The sequence below is a fragment of the Rissa tridactyla genome, chromosome 2, assembly GCF_028500815.1.
Source record: "Rissa tridactyla isolate bRisTri1 chromosome 2, bRisTri1.patW.cur.20221130, whole genome shotgun sequence".
NCBI lineage: Eukaryota > Metazoa > Chordata > Aves > Charadriiformes > Laridae > Rissa > Rissa tridactyla.
The window spans coordinates 23910680-23931436 of NC_071467.1; the positions used below are offsets into that span (position 1 = coordinate 23910680).

Consider the following 20757-nt stretch of genomic DNA (forward strand, 5'->3'; position numbering starts at 1 on the left):
ATAACATTTTGATCAGAAAATTCCAGTGAGTTAACCTTCAACCACTTTCCAATGGACAGACATTCACAGTTCAAAATTATCCTCACAGTGCTCATAAAAAAATGCTTGCGTCTTATTCAGCAAAAGTTAAATAGGCATGGCATCTGAAATTACCACAAACAGGCAGGCATGATGGCTTCACAACAGAACAAAAACCCAGCAGCAGCATTTGAGAAAAACCTGGCATTGAGTTACTCAGACCTTTTAGTTGGTTAAAACAGGACTTCGATTTCTAGCATTATCATTTGGACACTTTTAAAATTATTACTTTAACTTTGTATTTTAATTTTTAAATTAGAAAGTCACAAAGAGGTTCAAGACAAATAGAGTATTTAGGTACAGGTTCCTTCAAATTTTACAGAACAGGAATATGATTAGTAATAAAGTTAAGAAAATATAATGTTTACCTTAATACCCTGAGAATCTTTTCCAGGTGTTTAACATCTGTGCATTTTTCAATGAACTTGTAGTCCAGATGACCAATAGGTATTTGGTATGTTTTAGTGGTTCCTTGGTCCAGCAAAAATGGTACTGACTCATCGCCCATAGCTAAATATTAAAAGGAAAAAAAATTGGTGGTTTTGTAGGCACTTGGTTATATTTTGAAGCAATGCTAATTTAAGGAATAACACTGCTCATGCTCCAAAGCACTACTGTTTCGCAAGCAGACCTATTGCCACAAAAGAAAAATTTCAAATTTGAAGACCTGATCACACAAACTGTTCTTGACAGACGTTTACTGACAGAAGTATGGCTATATAAGAGATATGTTTTGTACAAAGTATATGTACAACTCTACTGCTTCTGCAAGGCAGAACAAGTCAAAAAGACTGCTTAAAGAAAAATTGCCAATTTTTGCCTACCACATTCTCTATTTTTCTTTAAGCATGCTATGGTATTACCTATTTTAAGCAAGTGTAGTCAGGATGAAGGAGAAGATGGTGCAGGACTCTACTATTTTCAGAGGGAAGATGTCAACCAACTCTGTGTATCTAATGGAATGAAAACTTTTACCTTCTCTGTGGCCAAAATAAAACCAATTGTTTGTCTTTCCTCACTAACTGCATTTTCTGGGCCTCTTATTATATTACTGTACTAATCTGAATCTTTTCCAGTAAGTCTGTAACTGATGGACTGAGGCGTTCAAATTGGACACTTCCTGTCTCCCTGTACCTTTGATATGCTTATTTGCATCTTTTCCTATTTCGGTTCCAAGCTCTATAGAGCAGATTTTTTTTTTTTCCTCAACATGTTATATAGTGCTTAAAGTGATCAGTTATTTTTAACAAGTAGATTAGGGCAGCTAGCTAGAATGTGATAACAACTGTGTATGGATATAAACCAAATTTAAATAATTGTGTTCTGATGTCTAGCATAATTACACATATTAATTTGTAGTTGCACAAAAACGTTTCCAGTACAGTATCACTTAAATAATAACCGGTCATAATCAGGTATTGCATAAAGACAGGATTCTGGCCCAAAAATTTACAGTTTCAGTACAGGAAAAGAAACAACATGCAGGGAGAGACAGACAAATGCAGGAAATTATGGGACAGGAGTAAAAAGCAAGAGAACCACTCATCACAAAACTGCAATATTTTCTCTCGTATTTTCATAAACGTCAGGAACAGGGAATAAAACTGCTCGTTTCTTCGAGTGCCAGAACAGCTCTTGGGCGACACGGTAACAGGGAGAGGAGACCTCGGTCGCAGGGCGGCACAGCACCGCCTCAGCCCCAGGCCCTCCCCTCCTCCCGCCGGCTGCTGGCAGCTCCCCGAGGCCGCAGCGCCGAGCCCTCCTTCGCGCCCGCTGACAACACAACTTTCACCGCCCAGAGTCAGGAATTTACCTTAAAATCCCACAAAAATGGGCTCCCCTCACACCACAGCCGGAGCCGTGGCAGCGCGGCCAGCCCGTGCCTAGCAACTGTTGCTATGTACAACATGGCGGCCGGCGGCGCGTGCAGGCGAGCGGCCGGGAAGCGGGCTCCGGGCTGCCCTCCCCAGTGATTCCCTTGCCAGGCTCCCACAGAGCCCCGCCCAGCTCCAGCGTCGTGTGGCGGACCTCAACACCCACCTGCCCGGTGCGAGATGTCTCCGTGAGACGGACACGGCCCGGTCCGCGCCTGAGGCGGGGGACGCCGGCGCCTCACCCGCCACTGCGCACGCGCGGCCGGGCTGTGGCGGAGGGACCGTGTGGGGGAGCGGGACCGCGGACCGAGCTGAGGGAGCGCCGGGACGGGCCGCGGCGGCGATCCCCGCCCTCCGCCTAGGCCTGGCGGCGGACAGAAATACAGCTTTAATAAAACATCACCTGCTTGTTTCCAATGTAGTATTTTATTTCGAGTAGAACAGGCGGTCCCCCTCCACTGCCTGTCGCCCCAGTTGCCTACGCCGCCATTGCCCGTTAGCCCAACAGGCCCAGCGCTGGTTTCTGAAGCAGGTCTGCACCCCTTCCCAGGGGTCTGGCAGAAAGAGGCACCCAGCCTGTCCGCAGTCATGGAATCAGGAAGGGACCTCGAAGTTCATTGAGTCCAAACATCAGCCTGACACTGCCAAAAGCACCACTAAACCATGTCCCTAAGCAACACGTCTACCCATCTTTTAAATACCTCCAGGGATGGTGATTCCACCACTTCCCTGGTTGGATTCACCATCTAGTAAAGCCCAGTCAGCCCACAACCCAGCCAAACCCATCCCCTGCTCCCACCAGGCCTTCTGTAGCACTGGTACTGCCCTCTCTTCATGGGCAGCCCTCGAGCTCACCCTCCCATCAGTCACATCAACAGCTGATGCCATGTCATCAACTTGCTTCTGTTGTGCAGGCACGTGGTGCACACTATACATGCCCATCTGGTCAACAAACTGATAGCAACTGTGTGGTAGAAGTGTTATGTTTATACTCAAGTGTATCTGGCTTCCAAGGAAAAACACAGATAAGGAATGTCATAACAGCTAAGATCAGATAAAAGAAAATCTAAACCAAACAGCTCCCAAAAAACCCTTCAAGAATGCTTTTTTATCCCCTAAAATGACCCACTGTATTTCATTTGTGAGCCAGTACATGGTCACGCAGTCTGTAACAAAGACACCTTACTACACTGATAAGAGTTAAACACATTAGCTCAACATCAAAAGCATCATTAGCACCACCAAAATTGATATTTGGAAGCATTTAAGGAGGCTAAATTATCATCAGGCACAATCCAGCAGTATTCTGCAGTACACCTTAGTGATATGGATATTTTAGTATTACTTAACACATACTCCAAATAGACAGATGCGAAAAGTTTTGGCTTATCAATACAAAGTAAGCACTTCGACCTTTTTAATACAGACCCCCAAGAAGTCATCTGAAAAGCAAAACAAGACACTGTTTTAGTTTTGGGACACTAACCAAATTACCTTTATAGCACAAACCTAATTCCTTCCTTGAGTACAACCAAGTCAAGAAGCACTTTGGGAACTTCTGTTTACACATTGTTTCTTAATATTTACCTTGCCTCTCTCACCTCTTCTTTTCTGAGAGATAATTTTTTTTGACACTTCCTCCACAGCCGGGTGCCCCAATTGGGTGCTCTCAAGTCTTTTGAAATTTGCTCTTTTGAAATCCAGGTATGGGTTTCAGACGTAGCTTTGTGTAGCCTTCATTTTCAGTCAAATTTATTCAAACCATAGTTATGCAGTTCATAGGGGTCCAAAGAACATTTAACAAAGTTAAAATGCAAATAAAGTTTAGATGAGAGTAATGAAGGCAAGGTTAAGTCAAGAAGAATACAATACTGCTATATATTCTTACAATTTAACCAACAGCTTTAGAAATATATTGCTGGAAGACAGTATAGACAAAATTTAGCATCACAGTAAACTTTAATATTTCAATATCTTAAAACACAAATAATAGTGTGCATTTGTACACCAATGGATTTACAGAGCAAAGTTATCAGAAAGAGTAAACTGCAGCATAAAGTCACTACATCTTTGGCAAAAATCATCGGGCATCAAAAACAACCACTGGAATAGTGCAGTTAAAGGAAAAAAAAAATTATTGAAATGGTTGAAAAAAGATTAGGGAGAAGAAGGAGGGGAGGAAAGGGGAGAAAAAAACAAGAGAGACTGCCTAAATCTAACGTCACAACTAACTATTTAAAAGCATTTCAAAACTCATCTTTAATTAATCCCACAACACTTTCCTTTTGTTAAAAGGCTGACTCATATCAACTGTTCATAGTACATCACCCAGCAGACTATCACAACTTACTATATTTTGCATAAAAAATTGAAAAAAACAGAGAAAGTGACAGGACAGAAAACAAGATCCCCAATCACATTGCAGAGATTTCTCTATGGTACTCTGCTCTGCTGTACTGATTTTTGACTTTGAAGGATTCTTACAGAATTACTCAAATCTTCCATTTGGTTTCCCTTATAGACCTTGTCTCTATCCAGAGATTCCCAAATGTATTCAAGCGTCCGTGTAAAAGGATACATCTTTTTGTTCTTTTCTTGTACATTATTCTGTAGCCACATTCTCTGCATCTGATAGGATCTCTTGCCTTTATTTCATTTTCTGTATGACATTCTGATGCGATGAAAGAAAAGAAAGGGAGCAGGTAAAAAAAACAGCATTGTTAATGCATAGATAACTTTCAAAAGTTGTAACAGTCAAATTCCTGCTTGTGGCAAACAAAACATAATACAAAAGTAATTGTAGTGAATTTGTATCAAGAGTTGAATGATATCAAGATACTGTGCAAAAAAAATTAGCAAACTTCACTTATATTAAGATCAAAGAGGACCTTGCTAGAAATCACTAAATTATTGCTGCACAGAATACATTCCACTCTTGATTCAACTAGACTGTATACTAATGAAAACTTCAGCTCAGCCCCCCAAAGCCCCAAGTTTATTTTCTTAAAAGACAAAATATTTCAGAGATTCCTGAAGTGACAACTCAAATTCACCAATTTTTGTTTGCTTATATATAGATAAGAGAGAATCTGACTACTGCACTTCGATACAAGCTGAGTGACCACACAACATTTTCAAAAAAACTCTCCGAGATGTACTAAATAGAAGGTCCACTATCTGCACCACAAGCAGACACTTGGAGAAAGCGTCCTCTGAAGATGGAGGACTTCCACGGAGCAACACAAGCTCTAGTGAATTACTTCCAGATCGCTATCCATATATACCCCATATATGTGGTACCATCAGTGTGTAAAGCTTTAAAGAACATCAGGATCCACACTGCAACAACTACTTGTATTTAGGTACTCTTCACTATAACGATTATGCATTCTTGATTATTAAAACACGCAAGTAAAACAGATTAAAAAAATGCACTGACGTCTTGTCTTTACCTCCACAAATGTAAATCATTGGCTGCTGCTTTGGAGGTTGAACATCCTTCTGTGAATCCATGTTCTAAACAAAAAAAAAAAAAAAAACACAACATGCACACCAGTGTTTTGTTTTGGTTTTTTTAATTATTTTTTCAAGGCCTACCACAACCATTTCAATATTGGGGGCCTACAGTAAAGATGGAGACAAACTTTTTAGCAGGGCCTGTTGCAATAGGGCAAGGGGTAATGGCTTTAAACTGAAAGAGGGGAGATTTAGACTAGACATAAGGAAGAAATTTTTTACAATAACGGTCGTGAAACACTGGCCCAGGTTGCGCAGAGAGGTGGTAGATGCCCCATCCCTGGAAACATTCAAGGTCAGGTTGGACGGGGCTTTGAGCAACCTGATCTAGTTGAAGATGTGCCTGCTCATTGCAGGGGAGGGTTGGACTAGTGACCTTTAAAGCTCCCTTCCAACACAAACTAGTCCACGATTCTATGAATATCTCAATCTAAAGCTAACTGAAGATGAAAAACTTCCTTAAAAGTAAATATAAACAAATACCATCTGTATTTGATACACAGGACACTGGATAATTAATGTCGGAAGAGACTTCAGAAAGTCATCTCATTCAATTTCTCAAAAGCAGAGTAATATCAGGTTTCTCAGAGCTTTGACAATCTGGTATAGAAAACCTCCAAAGATGGAGATGGCACAAACCAGGATTTTAAACATTAAAGCCCAATGAATATTTTATTTCCTCCCTCCTGCCAATGGTAAGAATTTCCTTGCTGGAAACATAAATAATTTCTTATATATCACTCATATAACAACAATGCTATCATAAACAAGATAAGCCTTGTTATATCCCCCCTCTCCCCCGATACAACACTATCTAACCTAATCTACCTTTTCATTGAACAATGGGATTAGAAATCCTGGGAACACACTGTAGGTAGAAGAGTAATAGGAATTTAAAAAACCCCAAACAAACAAAATGAAGGGCCAGAGAGAAGAAATTCCAGCCTAAAAATCCTAGCATAGGCGTGTATCATTATCAAACTGATCAAGAGTTTGGTAACTCAGTGGTACCCTTCAGTCACCTCTTAATGCCCCATAATGGTTTTGATTGTTCAGACTTATTTGGATACAAATATTCCTTCACAGTATCAGACTAAATAGTTACATATACTCCACAAACATTCTGTCAAGCTCACAGTAATCCTTTCCTAATACGTAAATATGATCACAAACATAAATTTTAATGTTGTTGCTCTAACCACTAGATATAGTAAACCCTTTTTTTCCGCCCAATGCCAGTCTATACTAGAACGTGAATATCTCCTTGTAGGTTTTTTGGAGGTTGCTGCTTTCTGTGTCGCTGTTCTGCCTGACACAGAAGCCAACCCTTATGTCCAGTGAATAGCCTTCATGATACTTCTTCATGAGCATGACTTTCCGATGCTTTCGCTTAATATTACAGTAAGGATTATTTCCCTAATCTTCACAGTTTGTTTCAGTATAAATTCAACTGGGAAAAGTAGGGTCTTGAAAACAGAAGGACAAGCTTGACAGAAAAAAATCATTCTTTTGTTTAGGAGAGTCTGATCAGCACTTGACAAACCACTTTGTTAAAACACCCACTATGCCACTCCATTTAAGAGAACCTTAATCCACGTGTGTTGTAGTCTTTTTATCAGTACATTATAGTAGAATATAAGCAGTCATTCATTAGCACTGGAAAACGGCAGCATCTCTAAAACAGAACGCTGAATGAAGGAGGACCACGGTTACAGCTACATAACTTGAGTTACTGAGCTCCTCCACGGCCCCCTCAGAGCCTACGAAAGAGGTCTAGTTCAACAAGACCAAATGCAAGGTCCTCCATCTGGGTCAGGGCAATCCCAAGCACTGATATAGGCTGGGCAGTGACTGGCTTGAGAGCAGCCCTGAAGAAAAGGACTTGGGGTTGCTGGTGGACGAGAGGCTCAACATGAGCCGTCAGTGTGCACTAGCAGCCCAGAAAGCCAATCGTATCCCGGGCTGCATCAGGAGAAGCATGGCCAGCAGGTCGAGGGAGGTGATTCTCCCCCTCTACTCTGCTCTCGGGAGACCCCACCTGGAGTACTGCGTCCAATTCTGGAGCCCCTACTACAAGAAAGATATGGACGTGCTGGAACGTGTCCAGAGAAGGGCCACGAGGATGATCAGAGGGCTGGAGCACCTCTCCTATAAGGACAGACTGAGAGAGTTGGGGTTGTTCAGTCTGGAGAAAAGAAGGCTCCGAGGAGACCTTATAGTGGCCTACCACTATCTTAAGGGGGCCTACAAGAAAGCTGGTGAGGGACTTTTTAGGATGTTGGGTAATGGTAGGACTAGAGGGAATGGATTAAAACTAGAGATGGGACGATTCAGACTGGACGTGAGAAAGAAGTTCTTCACCATGAGGGTGGTGAGACACTGGAACAGGTTGCCCAGAGAGGTGGTGGAAGCCCCATCCCTGGAAGTTTTTAAGGCCAGGCTGGACGGGGCTCTGAGCAACCTGATCTAGTGGGAGATGTCCCTGCCCATGGCAGTGGGGTTGGAACTAGATGATCTTTAAGGTCCCTTCCAACCCTAACAATTCTATGATCCTATGATGCGCCACCTTCCTCGGCGGCCCCTCGGCTCCAGACACCCCATCCCGCCCCAATTCCACACCGGGGCCTCCCCTACCGCCCCGCAGGGCTTTTACGCAGGAGGGAAGGGGGCCACCGACTCCAAAGGGAGAAGCCCAGAAGCCCCGGGGGAGCCCCGACCCGCGCTCACCTGCGCAAGCACCGCCACCGGCCTCGCCGTCTCCTTGCCGCCGCCTGATGACGACACACCGGACGTCGCCTGATGACGACACATCGGGCGCCGGCGAAGGCGGGGCCGGTGGCGCCGTGTTTGTCGGTGCGCGCCGCTGTGTCGCCGGCTGGGGTCCTGCTCCGTCGGCTCCGGCCTCTTCCCCGCGGGGAGAGTAATAAAGACTCCGCTACCGGCGTTACCCACTTTGGGGAAAAACACAGAGCATTTGGTGGCGTTTGTTAACGGAGAAGCTTTCGTGTGAACAGCGGCGCCGGTCCCCTGGGAGGAAAGAGAGAAATAAAATAAGAACCGCCGTTGCCGGTGTTTTTGTTTGGCCGTACCGGCCTCGGGGAAGAGGACGCCCCGTGCCGGGCCTGGCCGTACGGCGGCGGGGTTCCAAACCGCATAGGTGTTCGACTCCACCGTCCGGTCCGTTTTCAGAAGCGTTTTACCTAAAATCCGCGGATAAAAAACACATCTCGGTATTTTAATCTGGTGGGCGGCATCGTATGTACCCATATTAAACCAAAGTGACAAGCCGCGATACTGTGTGTTTTAAGTGTGCAAGGTCGTATCACGAAAGGAGTTTAACTCACGGCGATTCTCGCATGTACGGAACCGAAGTAGTGCAGACGACTAGTTAGTTAGCTCAGGTTAGTTTCACTAGTCTGACACGGTGCCGGCTGCTCTCAGTCACCGGCTCAACCTCACTGGTGGTGTGAATTCGGAATCTTTGATAGGCATTTTGGAGAATTAACTATCTTTGCTTCATTCCTGGGGAAAAAAGTTCAACAAATATTGTGTTTTGTGAATACGCCGATTTAAATTACTTCAGCATTTAAAAGGTTCCCCACTTAAAGGAAAGGTCTTTCTGTTTCTGAATACTGAATAAAAATCATTTCCTAGGTACCCAAATGCATTGATATCTACGAGGTCTTACCAGTTGTTAACTATTGGTGTTGTTCTCATGGTAGCAATTCACCTTCATGCATGACCTATAGCTTATCTAAAGTAAACTTAAGGAATAATAAATAGTTGCATTTTTCCTAATTTTGTATTTAAGTTAGACAATGAAAATACAGTAATGATTTTAGGCAGCTCACCTGCTTCTCCATACTATCCACTATGTGTGGATAAAGTTAAATATAACTCTTGGAGTGCCAGAATAAAGCACATGCGAGAAAAACGACATGTGAAAAGCAGAGTTATTCATCTCGATTCTGACCTCATCATGCCATCACTACCCGCCTCCTCTTCTCTTCCCGCTCCTCGTAGGGGTGGATGTGCACCAAGAGTTTGAAGGAGAGGGGGGAAAATAGCCTGAAACCTGGTAAACGCACACTAAGTAATTATCATCTCATGAATAAACAACAACAAAACAAAAAGCCCTAACCAATTGGTATTATTTCTACAGGCTCGTTTTGTATTTAAAAATGCGTTTGACAAATAGATAATTTTAAAAGGACTCAGTAATAATACAACCGTGAAAAAGTCATTTAAAGTTAATTCTGTGAAAATAAGGTCTCTACTATTAAGAAAGAAATCATGTAATTGCTTGATTATTGGCGTCCTTTAACTGTTCCCTTGGAAAAATAGGATATTTTACCAGATCTTCGGTTACTTTAGCCGTTTCTGACAAAGTCCGCCTCCTTTCAGCGGAGCGCTTTAACAGTAAAACTCCCATTCTGATGGGCCGATAAACACCAGCCCTAAAGATGCTCCTGCGATTTGGAGTCGCAGAAAGTGTCGGGACGGTGTGGGACACCTTCACTGCCCCGCCAAGTGAAACAGCTCCCGGGTAACTGGCAGGACAGCGTGAGGAAGGGCTTGCGGGGCAGGTGGGAGCCGCAGGGGGGCTTTTGAGGTGGGAGGGGAACGCGGCCGTAGCCGAGCGCAGCCCGACGGGATGCGGACTGTTTCACCTCGTTTTGTTTGTTTAGAAGCAGCGTTGTCAGGTTTGGGTTACGGGTTTGTTTGTTTGGTTGGTTTTGTTTGTTTGTTTGTTTTCTGTTTTTGTGACGCGTTTTGTTAAATCGCGTTTTTGGAGTGTATTGCATTAAATGCCACAGCTACAACTTGTTACACTTCTTGTATAATTTTGATCCAAGTCACATAAATCCAACCGTGTTTGAGTGACAGAGAAAGAACTTGCAGCTGCTGTGTCCCGCTTTAAGGAGCTAACAAGTTGTCAATTTCACAGAAAAGGCAATTTATTTTATAAGTAAATACAACGTTCTGGAAAAGAATTTCTTCCAGTTCACGTGAAATAGATGATACTATAGAAAGCACTTTCAGAAAACTTATGTTACTTTTCTGAAAGTTTCTAATGATTTCTTCTTCTGAAAAGGAAGGGGGGAGATATCCCAAGAGCCTTTCTCTTTTTAGCCGTAACGGTTACCTTCTAGTCACGTAAAATAATATTCTTTATCTAGAGATGTCAGGGTTTCCCCCGGCTCTGGGTAGGTAACTTTTAACTCCGGTTCCCCTCGGGCCGCCGGCTTGGCTGTGGCAGGCTGCAGGGTGCCGCAGGGGAAGGCTGCACGTGCTGAACCTCACCTAAAGGAATTATGTTACCTAATTTCGGCTTTTCTTTGGAAACCTTCTACTTTGCTTCTTTGGACGTAGGTGCTGCTTTTAGAGTCGCACACGACGTTTTGAAATCTCTCGTTCAGATCGGACGTTGTCCTGGTGGAGGGAGAAAACTGGAAGTGTAAACAGTGAAAGACGCAGAAAAAATAGGGATAACCCGGGTTAAATGTTTTATTAGTGAGGTGAAGGAGAGTAACACCCAGCGGAAGGAGAACAAAACGATGATTTATTTGTCCGTTCCTCTGTCACACAGACTCACAGAAGGGTTTGGGCTGGAAAGGACCTTCAAAGATCATCTACTCCCACCATCCCATCAGCAGGGACACCTCCCACTAGACCAGGCTGCTCAAAGCCCCTCCAACCTGACCTTGAACACTTCCAGGGATGAGGTATCCACAGCTTCTCTGGACAAGCCGTGCCAGCGTCTCACCGCCCTCAGAGTAAAACAATTTATTCCTTACATCCAATCCCGCTCCCCGCCCGTGGCGGCCGCTTCCCGCCGGCGGCAGCGCCCCCGCCTGCCCGGGCCCGCAGGTGGCCTCCGTGGCTGTACCGAGCCCTGGAGAAACAGGCACCCAAGTATTAGGTGTTGGGTTCTTTTTTTTTTTTTTTTTAGTACAGTTTAACTAAAACACGGCAAAAACTAGGCGCCATCACTGGGCATCTCCCACCCGGCTGACAGCTGACTGAAAGGAGACGGCACTTGACAAACCGTCTGTGATCCTGGGCCGCCGGGTACAAATGCACTAATTAACTCGAATTAATTAACTCAAGCTTAAAGGTTGCGGTGCCGATAAGGTTCGTCATCTGTGAAAGCCTTCGGCTAGCCGTGATCGCCCATTGCCCCTGAAGCCGCCCCCAGGCGCTAGCGCCTACCGGCAGGGAGCTGAGGGGGCTCCCGGAGAGGCGGGAAAACCTCACCCTCCTCAGGCACCTGAGAAGCAGCAGGGCGGGGGCGCAGAAGGGTGCAGGGGTGCTTTTAATGGTGGGCCGGGAGGGGGCCGCAGAGCAGGGGTATAAAGTGTGAGGAGAGAGGCAAGCCTCGCCTGTACCTCTCCACATTCCTGAAGAGCGGGCTCTCCCGTTCGACGGGGCCGTTCTCCTTGGGCTCTCGTCCCACGGAGGTGCCGCTGTTCTCCCGGGGCCCGCAGCGCGGAGGGGGCGGGGGAGGCAGCGGTTGGTAAGGGCGGGCAGTTCAAATCCAAGCGAGGGAAAGCAGCGGCGGCCGCACGCGAGGAGCCGGTGTGGGTGGAGAGAAGCGAAGCGGCTCCTCGCTAAGGGCAACGGGCCCCAGAGCGGGAGGCGAGCTGCTGAGGCGGCAGGACTCCTCTCCGGCTCTTAGGGAGCCCCGCCGGCCGCCTCAGCTGTGGTCGGTGGTGCGGGGCCTTCGGGCTCTGTTCTCTGGGCTGGATTTGCCAGATGAGGAGGTGAAGCTGTTGCTTTGCTCGTGTCTGGCATCCCAGGTGACTGAGAGACCCTCCGATGCTGGTCCCTAGGTAGCCACCAATAACCTTCATTGCTGGGTAATTAGAATTTGCAGTGAATGCCTATATAGACTGCCTGAAAACCGTGTCTCACCTGGGTAATGTCTCTCTTGCACCTCTCTGTCTTCTCTCTGCATCCCTTCTCACTCTAGGTTATCAGTAAGGGTAAACATTCCTTTGTGTACAGCATCTTTGCTTTGGAAGATCTCGAGTTGCTTCACAAATTAGGGTAAGTGACCCATATTTTACAGATAGGACTTAGCTATGCCACCGTATGTCATGTTAATACCTCTGAAGGTATGAATGACTTCTGTGTCTTTACATCTGGGTGCTCAAAGAGCAGAGTCTTCAGATAGTCAGTTTTACTGCAAATAAGGTATCTGTTTAAATAACGAAGAAAATATCCTTGTATCACCAAAACTTTGCCTTTATCTGTTTTGTTAACAACGGTGAGCAGTGACAAACAAGGACAGAAAACATCTTGTTTGAGGCATAAATGTTCAGTGTGTGTTACTGGGGAATGTAAATTAGTATCAGGAACAGGTGTGACTCCACCCTAGAACTCATGTCAAAGTTACAGGCACCATTTACATTGCCTTCTGGTAACCAACATTTTTACCTCTTTAGAACACTTTATAAGATTAAGCTTGTTAGAAATTATTTCTTGTCTAAATATTTGAATCCTGTTCTTAATTTAGTTTGGGTCTCTGAATATGAAATATTTTATTCTGTAAACTGCCAGAAAGTTTGCAGTTGGCTTGTAGATCAATTTGAAAACTACAAAATTAGTAACGATAGATATATTATTAGTAATATACATATAATAATTAGATACAAGAAATGTATAGAGTACATGAAACTACACTTAGCAGATATGGATTTTATTCCTTCCTCTGTAACTGACTTGCAATGTGACCACTCTTTTCTTCCCTGCACATCTGTTTCATGATGTCTAAAACAAGGTTAACAGTGCTTTCAGAAATTATTTCAAGATTCCTAAATGAAAAGGGCTTAATATTATGTGTCAAATCTAGTAGATAAAACTTTTCTCCTGATAAAAAAGGAAGTGCTCATAAAACACTAGACAAGTCATAAGAGGTTTTACTAGGCAATTCTTATGAATATAAGTAGCATCTCATTCTACTATGAGAAAGGCTTGAAAGGCTTTTCTTTCTGTAGTGTATTTGTAAAATGAGACATTGTGTTAAATTAAATCTTAATTTGTACAAGTAATACGTTTTGGGGGAAAAAAAAAAAGAATGTGTATACCTGAGGTGTATACTGGGATTTCCTGTAAAGAAGTATAATGGACATTGCTCACTGTATTTGCAGTGCCTTCCCTACAATTTTTTTCAAAATTGTTCTCTGTCAGAATAGTAAGCCCACAGGCTCCTCCTGCTGGACGTTGGCGTATCTACAGCATGTTTTTGGCGTATCTACAGCATGTTTTTGGCGTTTACTTGAGTAATCAACAGCTCTGCTATTCTGTTCTCCCCTACATGCAAAAACTTGCATTTCTGTGATTTTGTGTTACTTGAAACATCAATTTGCTAAAATTCTTTTATACTGTATTATTTTAAATTTCCTTTACTCTAGTTGTTAATAAGATTAGATAATTTCTTCCATGGAATATCTGAAAATGAAACTGCAAACGTGAGTTTTCCTTTTGTTGTTTCTTCAGTGTGCTGCCTGAACATTATGTTTCTTCACCTGCCTGTGCGTTTTTGTTAATTGTGTGGTTAGTTTGACTGTGTTTAGGGAAAATATTAGTTTTTCTAAAGGTAAGTGTGAGCATGTGGTTAGTTGGTGTTCTTTTGGTGGGATTGAGATTTTGAATAGCTGTCTCTAAACAGCATTCAAAATTTAAATCTCTGACCATCAGCATTTTTGGTAGGAATATCTCCTGGTAATGTTTGCTACCTAACTGCAGTTCACCAAAATTCATCATAGAAAATGAAACCTCTATTCTTTTTGTAGATTACACAAAGATAATGCCCTTTTGTTACTACAGGTCTCTTATAGGTCTTCTTCCCTTTACAAAAAGAGGCGCTTTGGTGTGGTCCTCCGCTCATAGTGTGAACAATCAACTGAAGAGCAGCAATGTACTACACAGAGTCTTTATACCTTTTTCCTGTCTTTTAAATGTTATTTCCTAGTTCATGACACAGCATTTGTAGAGGTAAATGGGAGAGGGAAAGGAAGCAGGGTTTGTTGTTGTCTTGGAATTATTTTCACATACCTTTCTTTCCTGGAAGAATTTTTCTCAATTAATGTGGATGAATTTTTTTGTTTGTTTCATATATACTTGTTTTCATACTGATAGTAGCATGATTCTGTAGACCTTTATGCCAAGCTCTCACAGTCTGCTCTTTAATACCCCGTTCCTTTTAAACTTCTATATGTTGCTGTCTCTTCACAGTAGAAAATAACCCAAAGCACTTTCTATAATGAAAAGATCATATAAAGTGCCTTCAGCATGGCAAAAAATGCTAATTAAATGACCCAAGATCATCAAAGAATAGTGTGTTGTTCCCTCTCCTCCACCTCATTCCCCCACAAATTGTGTTCCCACTGCTTGTATTTGGTGGCTTAGGGCTTGACAACGTCAGGACTGCTGGGATATTAGCAATGTCTTAATATTTGGTGTTTAAGCCACCTTTTAACAATTCCTATTTTTGTCTGTTCTGAAAAGTCAATGACTGGAGATATTAAAAACCCGCCTGGATGCGTTCCTGTCCAGCCAGGGTGTTGGACTAGATGATCTCCGAAGGTCCCTTCCAACCCCTACCGTTCTGTGATTCTGTGATTTCCAGGCTTATGTTCCAAAATGCCAGTTCTAGAGGTCAGTAACATACCCCAGTAAAAGGTGCTGATTCCAGCTTTGAAAGTCGTGTAACACTGATGTGAACTACTATGGTTTCTGTGAGAACAGCCCTCATGCTGTCATTATTCATGATATCTTTTACATGGTTACTATGTCTTGTGTGTAGAAAGCAGTAACCTATTGTTACTCTGGTTAGGGTGTAGAAACTGCTATGTATGAGTGGGGAAAAAAAGTAAGTCTGTATTCTTACATCTCTAATTTAAATGGGTGCATCAGCCACTTGTAACTCTTCTAGGAAAATACATAGAAGATCTTAAAAGCTTTTATGCTTACTACGTTTAAAAGGAACTTTCTTTCTGTGTACATGTTGAGAGGATGTCTAATCAGTCCATCAATTTCTTTACACTTTAAAGCTTCAGAACATTCAGTTTACACGCAGACCTGAGCAAAAGCAGAGAGCTCCTTTACAAAATAATATTTAAATATTAAGGTAGATAAGAATGCACTGTTCACTTTGGAAATAGAGGACAAGTTTTATTCTCTTCAGGGACTGTAGGGATCCAAATAATAGTGAGACCTGTAGACTTGTGACTTCATGATTAGTCCTCTCGTTTTCCTTAAGGAGAAAATGCCTTTTGTCTAAACTCATCTATTGCCTGAGCTGCTGCTAGTTCCTGAGGACTGAACTGTTAGGGTTGAATGAACTAATAACACAGTGCTAATGGAAAAACTAGGTCCTATTGGAATGAGAGGGAGTTCTGTCACAGATTTCAACACAAATGAGACTCTAGTTGCTGTGTCGCTTATTTGAAGTGTTTTTCCTTGGATGAAGATTAGCAGATCAATTAGCTAACTGGATGTATGTTTTAAGTTGCCTCACTTATGGTGTACTACGCATTTTAATCACTCATTCTAACCATCTACTTGATTGTAACTTATCTTTGTGTTCATGTATAAGCACTGTTGATACTAAGACTAATGAAAATACTTTTGCCATGGCTGCCATCTTGGTAGACTTACACAAGGCTTTCTCACTAATCTGAAGGTGTTTTGGTGACTGCTTTTATCATTTGTTTCAGAAATAACACTGGTATCTTCACTTACAAAGTCAAAGTGCCAAGCAGAAGATGTCAGACAGTCATTCACTAATGTTCAATACTCTTAAAAGAAATAGATTAACATCTCCCAGCAGCAATTTGAAATATTCAAATTTTAAAGACACATGTTGCACTCCAATATTTCTGCATAGCAGATGCAATGAGTCAGTAAAAGATCCTGATGTAGAACATAAAGCAGCACTGAGTGTGACGAGTTTATCATTGCTACAAGAGCATTCTGAGCATGTTCATCCAAGTGCCCTCTTTCCTGTGTTGTCGTCTGTTGAAAACGAAATGAATTCTATCTCCTTATCAGAAAGAAGAGAGGCAAATAGAAGTGCAGATTTTTTTGAAACTCCTAAAGTGAGTAGAAAAGGCTCCTCACTACGCAGGAGGCTGCTTTTATCTAAGACTGTTCCAGCTGGCACAACTGCAGGATGCTGTGAAAGACAACCTGGTTCTTCAGGAAGCATCAGGAAAAAAATATTCTCTTGCATTTTGAGCTCTGAAGAAAGAGTTTCACAAGCTGCTTCAGATTCTCCAAGAGATAAAAGTCACAAACCTCTGACAGCTAGCGCTTCAAAAACCGAGGACTCCAATCCTGATTGCCCAAAACGGAGACTTTCCTTTTCACAACAAAGGACTTCTACACTAGATGAGTCCAAATGTAAGGACTCCTTATTGCTAGAACCAGAATGTTTATCTCCAATTCAGTGTAAGAACGTTATTGCTAGTAACACTAATGAATTAAATGGAAGTGTCCTTGCGAGTGATGGGTTGCTTAGGACTTCTAGTTACAATGTGTTACCTGAGACCAATGAGGGTAAGTTCCTGACTTCTGTAAACAGTCTTGTAGAGAGCTTTAACTTTGAACTAAGTGAAATAAACTCTCCCCCTGTCAAGCTGGCAAGTTACCCAGATCTTTCAATACCTGAGGACAGTGGATATAATTCACTTCATCTGGACAAATCAGGAGACTCATCATCTGATCATGAGGGATCTTTCCGAGAGTTCTTCCAAAAACATAAAGAAGGTTCCAAAATTCTGGATAGTAAAAGACAGACAAGAAAACTTGAAAAAGTTAGAAAGTTATCCACTCTTCAGGAACAAGGCTCACAGTCAGAGACAGAAGATCATCACAGCAGTCCTTCTACTTCAGCATGTATGTTAACAGAAGAAAGAAACTTTGACAGTGAAGACCCTGCATTAGTTTTAGAAGAACATCCTAGTGGTGACCTAGTTGTAAGTCATGGAGATCTTTCAAGAACTCCAGCTCTGAAAATAGTTCATGAAATTTGCTTGCAAAGACAAAGATCAGACCAAACTCAAATATCACAGAATATTGGTGGAACAGAAATATTTGCATTAGAACATGTTCTTGCTGGACTTATTGGCAAGAAAATGGGCCTTGAAAAATTAGATATTTTAACAGAATTAAAATACAGAAACTTAACACATGTTCTTGCTATAGTTTTAGATGCTTTAACAGTGGAAAGTCTGTGCAGGTAAGTACTACTGCTTTTTATTTTTTCACCAGAAAAGGTGAAAATCTGTATTTCTGCATAAAAAATAAATTATAATAACTTCTGGAATAGCGGATGTTGTCAATAGAATTTGTTTCTGGGGAAATTGAAAAGTTTTGTCACCATTAACCAAGTGGCTATTTCTATGTAGTTCTAAAAATATATTGTATGGGGGGAATTTAAAAAAAACAAAAACAAAACCAAAAAAACCTGACAAACTAAACAAAGTGCCAAATATGGGAAGTAGTAAACTTAAAACCAAATCACAGTATTTGTCTGTTTTTAAATATATTAAAATGTCTTTAAGCATAGAAAGTAACTTCTTCCCATTAAAAGTGCCCCAATAATACATAGTACTCAAAACACACTTTCTAGATTTTTTTCTTGCATATTTAGTATTCTGTTATTTCTAAGCACAAAGATGCTGAAAGAATTTGACTTTGTGAGTAATGTTCTAGATTAATTTTTAATCAATAGAAACTGTCATTTATTTCAAAGAAATTAAGAGTGCTGTGGGTGTTAGTTATAAAGGGAATGGAAGAATGGATGAAAGTATAAGGGCATGGATGTTTTTAGAACACTTACACAAAAATGTGACTTTAGAAACAAACTTGGTAAACGGCTTATGTGGAAGGAAGAAACTTACTTAATCTTCTAAGTCAAAGCTATGTTGTGTTATTTATATTGCAATTCTCTAGACTCTTCTATTATTCTATGCAGTGGTGCATAAGAGTACATGAGATCTGTGCTTCATAACAATATGTTGAACTTTCGTAGTATATAGCAGTAATCTGTAAAATGACCAATAATATATGAAATCATGCAAAAATCTTTAAAAGGTAGTCTTACTGTCGTGACTTCTGTACTACTTGGCAAAAATGCGGAAGTGGATAACTTCATTCATTCATTTATTGCAGCATTTGGAAAGTGAGCAAAAACTGGCGTGAAATCATTGTGCAAGATAAAAGTGCAGATAAGAGGAGAAAGTTGTACATAAAACAACTGAAAGAAGAAGCTGGGGTAAGGTTTGTTTCATAGGTAGTATTTTTTTTCCAAGTATGAAAGACAGGTCAGAGGAAAGAGGAAACATCTTGTAAGGCTACAGAAAGGTAGTTGATGGTTAACAGTTGGATTTGATGATCTTAAAGGTCTCTTCCAACCAAAACTATTCTATAATACAGGCAGTTCCAACATGAGTACATGAAGGATTCTAACAGGAGAATGTAACAGCTTTTATTGATCCCACCCTCCCCCACTCCAACTTTCCACAATTTGAGCACTAGTCTTTCAATTATGGGAGACTTTCTTTTTCATTTTCTCCACCCCTCCAGCCCCTGCCTTGGGAATCCTGTAGGATCCCTTCCTCAACTGATTCTGGCTTTAGATCTTAAACCCTGTTCATACCTTTGTACCATGCTGTTCCTCGTTTTCCATTTCACTCTAGCCTGCAGTGCTGTAGGACCCACTCTAGGCTAATTCCTGATTCTTTTCAGGACTGCTTGTGGCTAAGCTTCTTCATGGTGTATTTGTGACCATCAGAAGGATATACAGAAGTTTTTTAAAGGGTATCTAGAAAAGTAACCATATTAATAGCAGTCTATTTTTTTCATATCCTCCACTTGTGTATACGTGCACATTTCAGTATAACTGTGGTTTAATTGTGACAAAACTTGTTTGCTATTTCCATGCTTGCTATTGAGATGTGTCCTAATTGAGAAATATGAGGACCAGCAGAGAGTGCTAGAGGAGAGTTGGCTTTTTACCTTGCTCATGGGATTTTGTTTTTAATGGTTTCCATCTCTTGTTCTCTTGTTAAACATAAACTTCTAATGGGAAATACATGACCTATACACAATTTCCTTTTCTAATGTGCTGTTGCAGAGGGAAAACAAAAAAAGCAAAAAAACAAAACAAAACAAAAAACCAAACAAAAAAAACCCCACCAAGCTACAAATCCCAAATGAAATGCAACCCTGATTTGCTTTCTTTTGTGCATTTTTTTCCTTTTCTTTATAATTATAAACTTTAACAGGAATATTTATTGAAAGCTGAAGATGCTGCCACAAGACTTAATGTTCTCAATAGATCTGCTCTAAGGCCTGTTCAAGCTGAAGCCAGAACTTCTGTAGTGCAAACACCAGCTTCATACACTGAACTTGCACCCAGGAGATGCCGTTCTGTTCCCCATTCAACTTGTAGACAGGAAGAATACGTAAAAGTAGGTAGCTAAGAAATTCTTCACTTTCAGTTTTTAGGAAATTTTCATTTACAAGAGCTAAGTAGCTCTTCTCTCCCTCCTCTTGCTACAGGTTGCTAAAACTCTGTTCACTGATGAAGCTCTAAAACCCTGTCCAAGGTGTCAATATCCTGCTAAATACCAATTGGTAAAGAAACGGGGACTATGTAGCAGAGGGGCATGTGCATTTGAGTTCTGTATTTTATGTCTGCATGCTTTCCATGGGTCAAAAGAATGTAGCAGTTTGTCTGCAAAATGGAAGAACAAAAAAGATGCTCCTCCAGGAAGTGCCCAAAGCAAAAGAAATTTAAAAAGACTCTAAACTTGTAAGGCATGTAAGTCCTCACATCTAAATCCTTTTCCCCTTCTCCTAGATTCCTGATCTTGTTCATATTCTTCCTAATTATATGCATTTTGAAAGTCTCAGTCAATGTGTTTTTGCTGACTTATCAAGATAACTTCTTATGTATATATCTTAATCAATTTAGAATATTTTTGTTTTTGAAAAAAGTGAAGATTTTAAAACACTTTGTCTTGTTTTACCTGTCGTGTTGTAGCTAGGCATTTACTAACATCTTAATATTTAAATAAAGTATCTTAAATGTAGTCTTCAATATCTAGCTTACAGCACCTCATAAATGTTTAAAAATGTGATTCCTGTCTTAATGACAAATTAAAGAAAATTATTTTAAAAAAAACTTTTTAGTGGGATTTATTTATTATTCACTTTAAATTACAGTAAATGTTTTAAAAATATCTTAAAGTGGGGCACTAGGTACATATGTAAA

The 20757-nt window shown here is 41.4% G+C and overlaps 3 protein-coding genes across 4 annotated transcripts in view; 1 reads left to right on the plus strand and 2 right to left on the minus strand.

The window, feature by feature from the left end:
* Positions 1-4479, minus strand: part of SPAG1 (sperm associated antigen 1) — a 45589-nt gene extending 41110 nt beyond the window's left edge. The window contains exons 1-2 of the mRNA XM_054191328.1: positions 4437-4479; positions 447-588 (exon numbers count right to left, since the gene is read on the minus strand). Coding sequence (XP_054047303.1) covers positions 447-586 — 140 coding nt within the window. The 5' untranslated portion in view covers positions 587-588; positions 4437-4479. The remainder of the gene's footprint in view (positions 1-446; positions 589-4436) is intronic.
* Positions 3893-8292, minus strand: POLR2K (RNA polymerase II, I and III subunit K). 2 transcript variants are annotated; one of them, XM_054191331.1, is made up of 4 exons: positions 8196-8292; positions 5405-5468; positions 4531-4623; positions 3893-4055 (listed from the first exon to the last, which is right to left on the minus strand). In XM_054191331.1, the coding sequence occupies exons 1-4, from the start codon at positions 8277-8279 to the stop codon at positions 4033-4035; spliced, it is 264 nt and encodes an 87-aa protein (XP_054047306.1). In that variant the 5' UTR covers positions 8280-8292; the 3' UTR covers positions 3893-4032. The 2 variants fall into 2 exon arrangements, with proteins under 2 accessions (XP_054047306.1, XP_054047307.1); XM_054191332.1 differs by lacking the exon at positions 8196-8292 and adding an exon at positions 6066-6137.
* Positions 8293-16240: 7948 nt separating this feature from the next.
* FBXO43 (F-box protein 43) lies at positions 16241-20291 on the plus strand. Its single transcript, XM_054192903.1, has 4 exons — positions 16241-17715; positions 18651-18753; positions 19766-19951; positions 20043-20291. Exons 1-4 carry the CDS (start codon positions 16241-16243, stop codon positions 20289-20291), a joined length of 2013 nt encoding a protein of 670 aa, XP_054048878.1.
* The last annotated feature ends 466 nt before the right edge of the window (positions 20292-20757 follow it).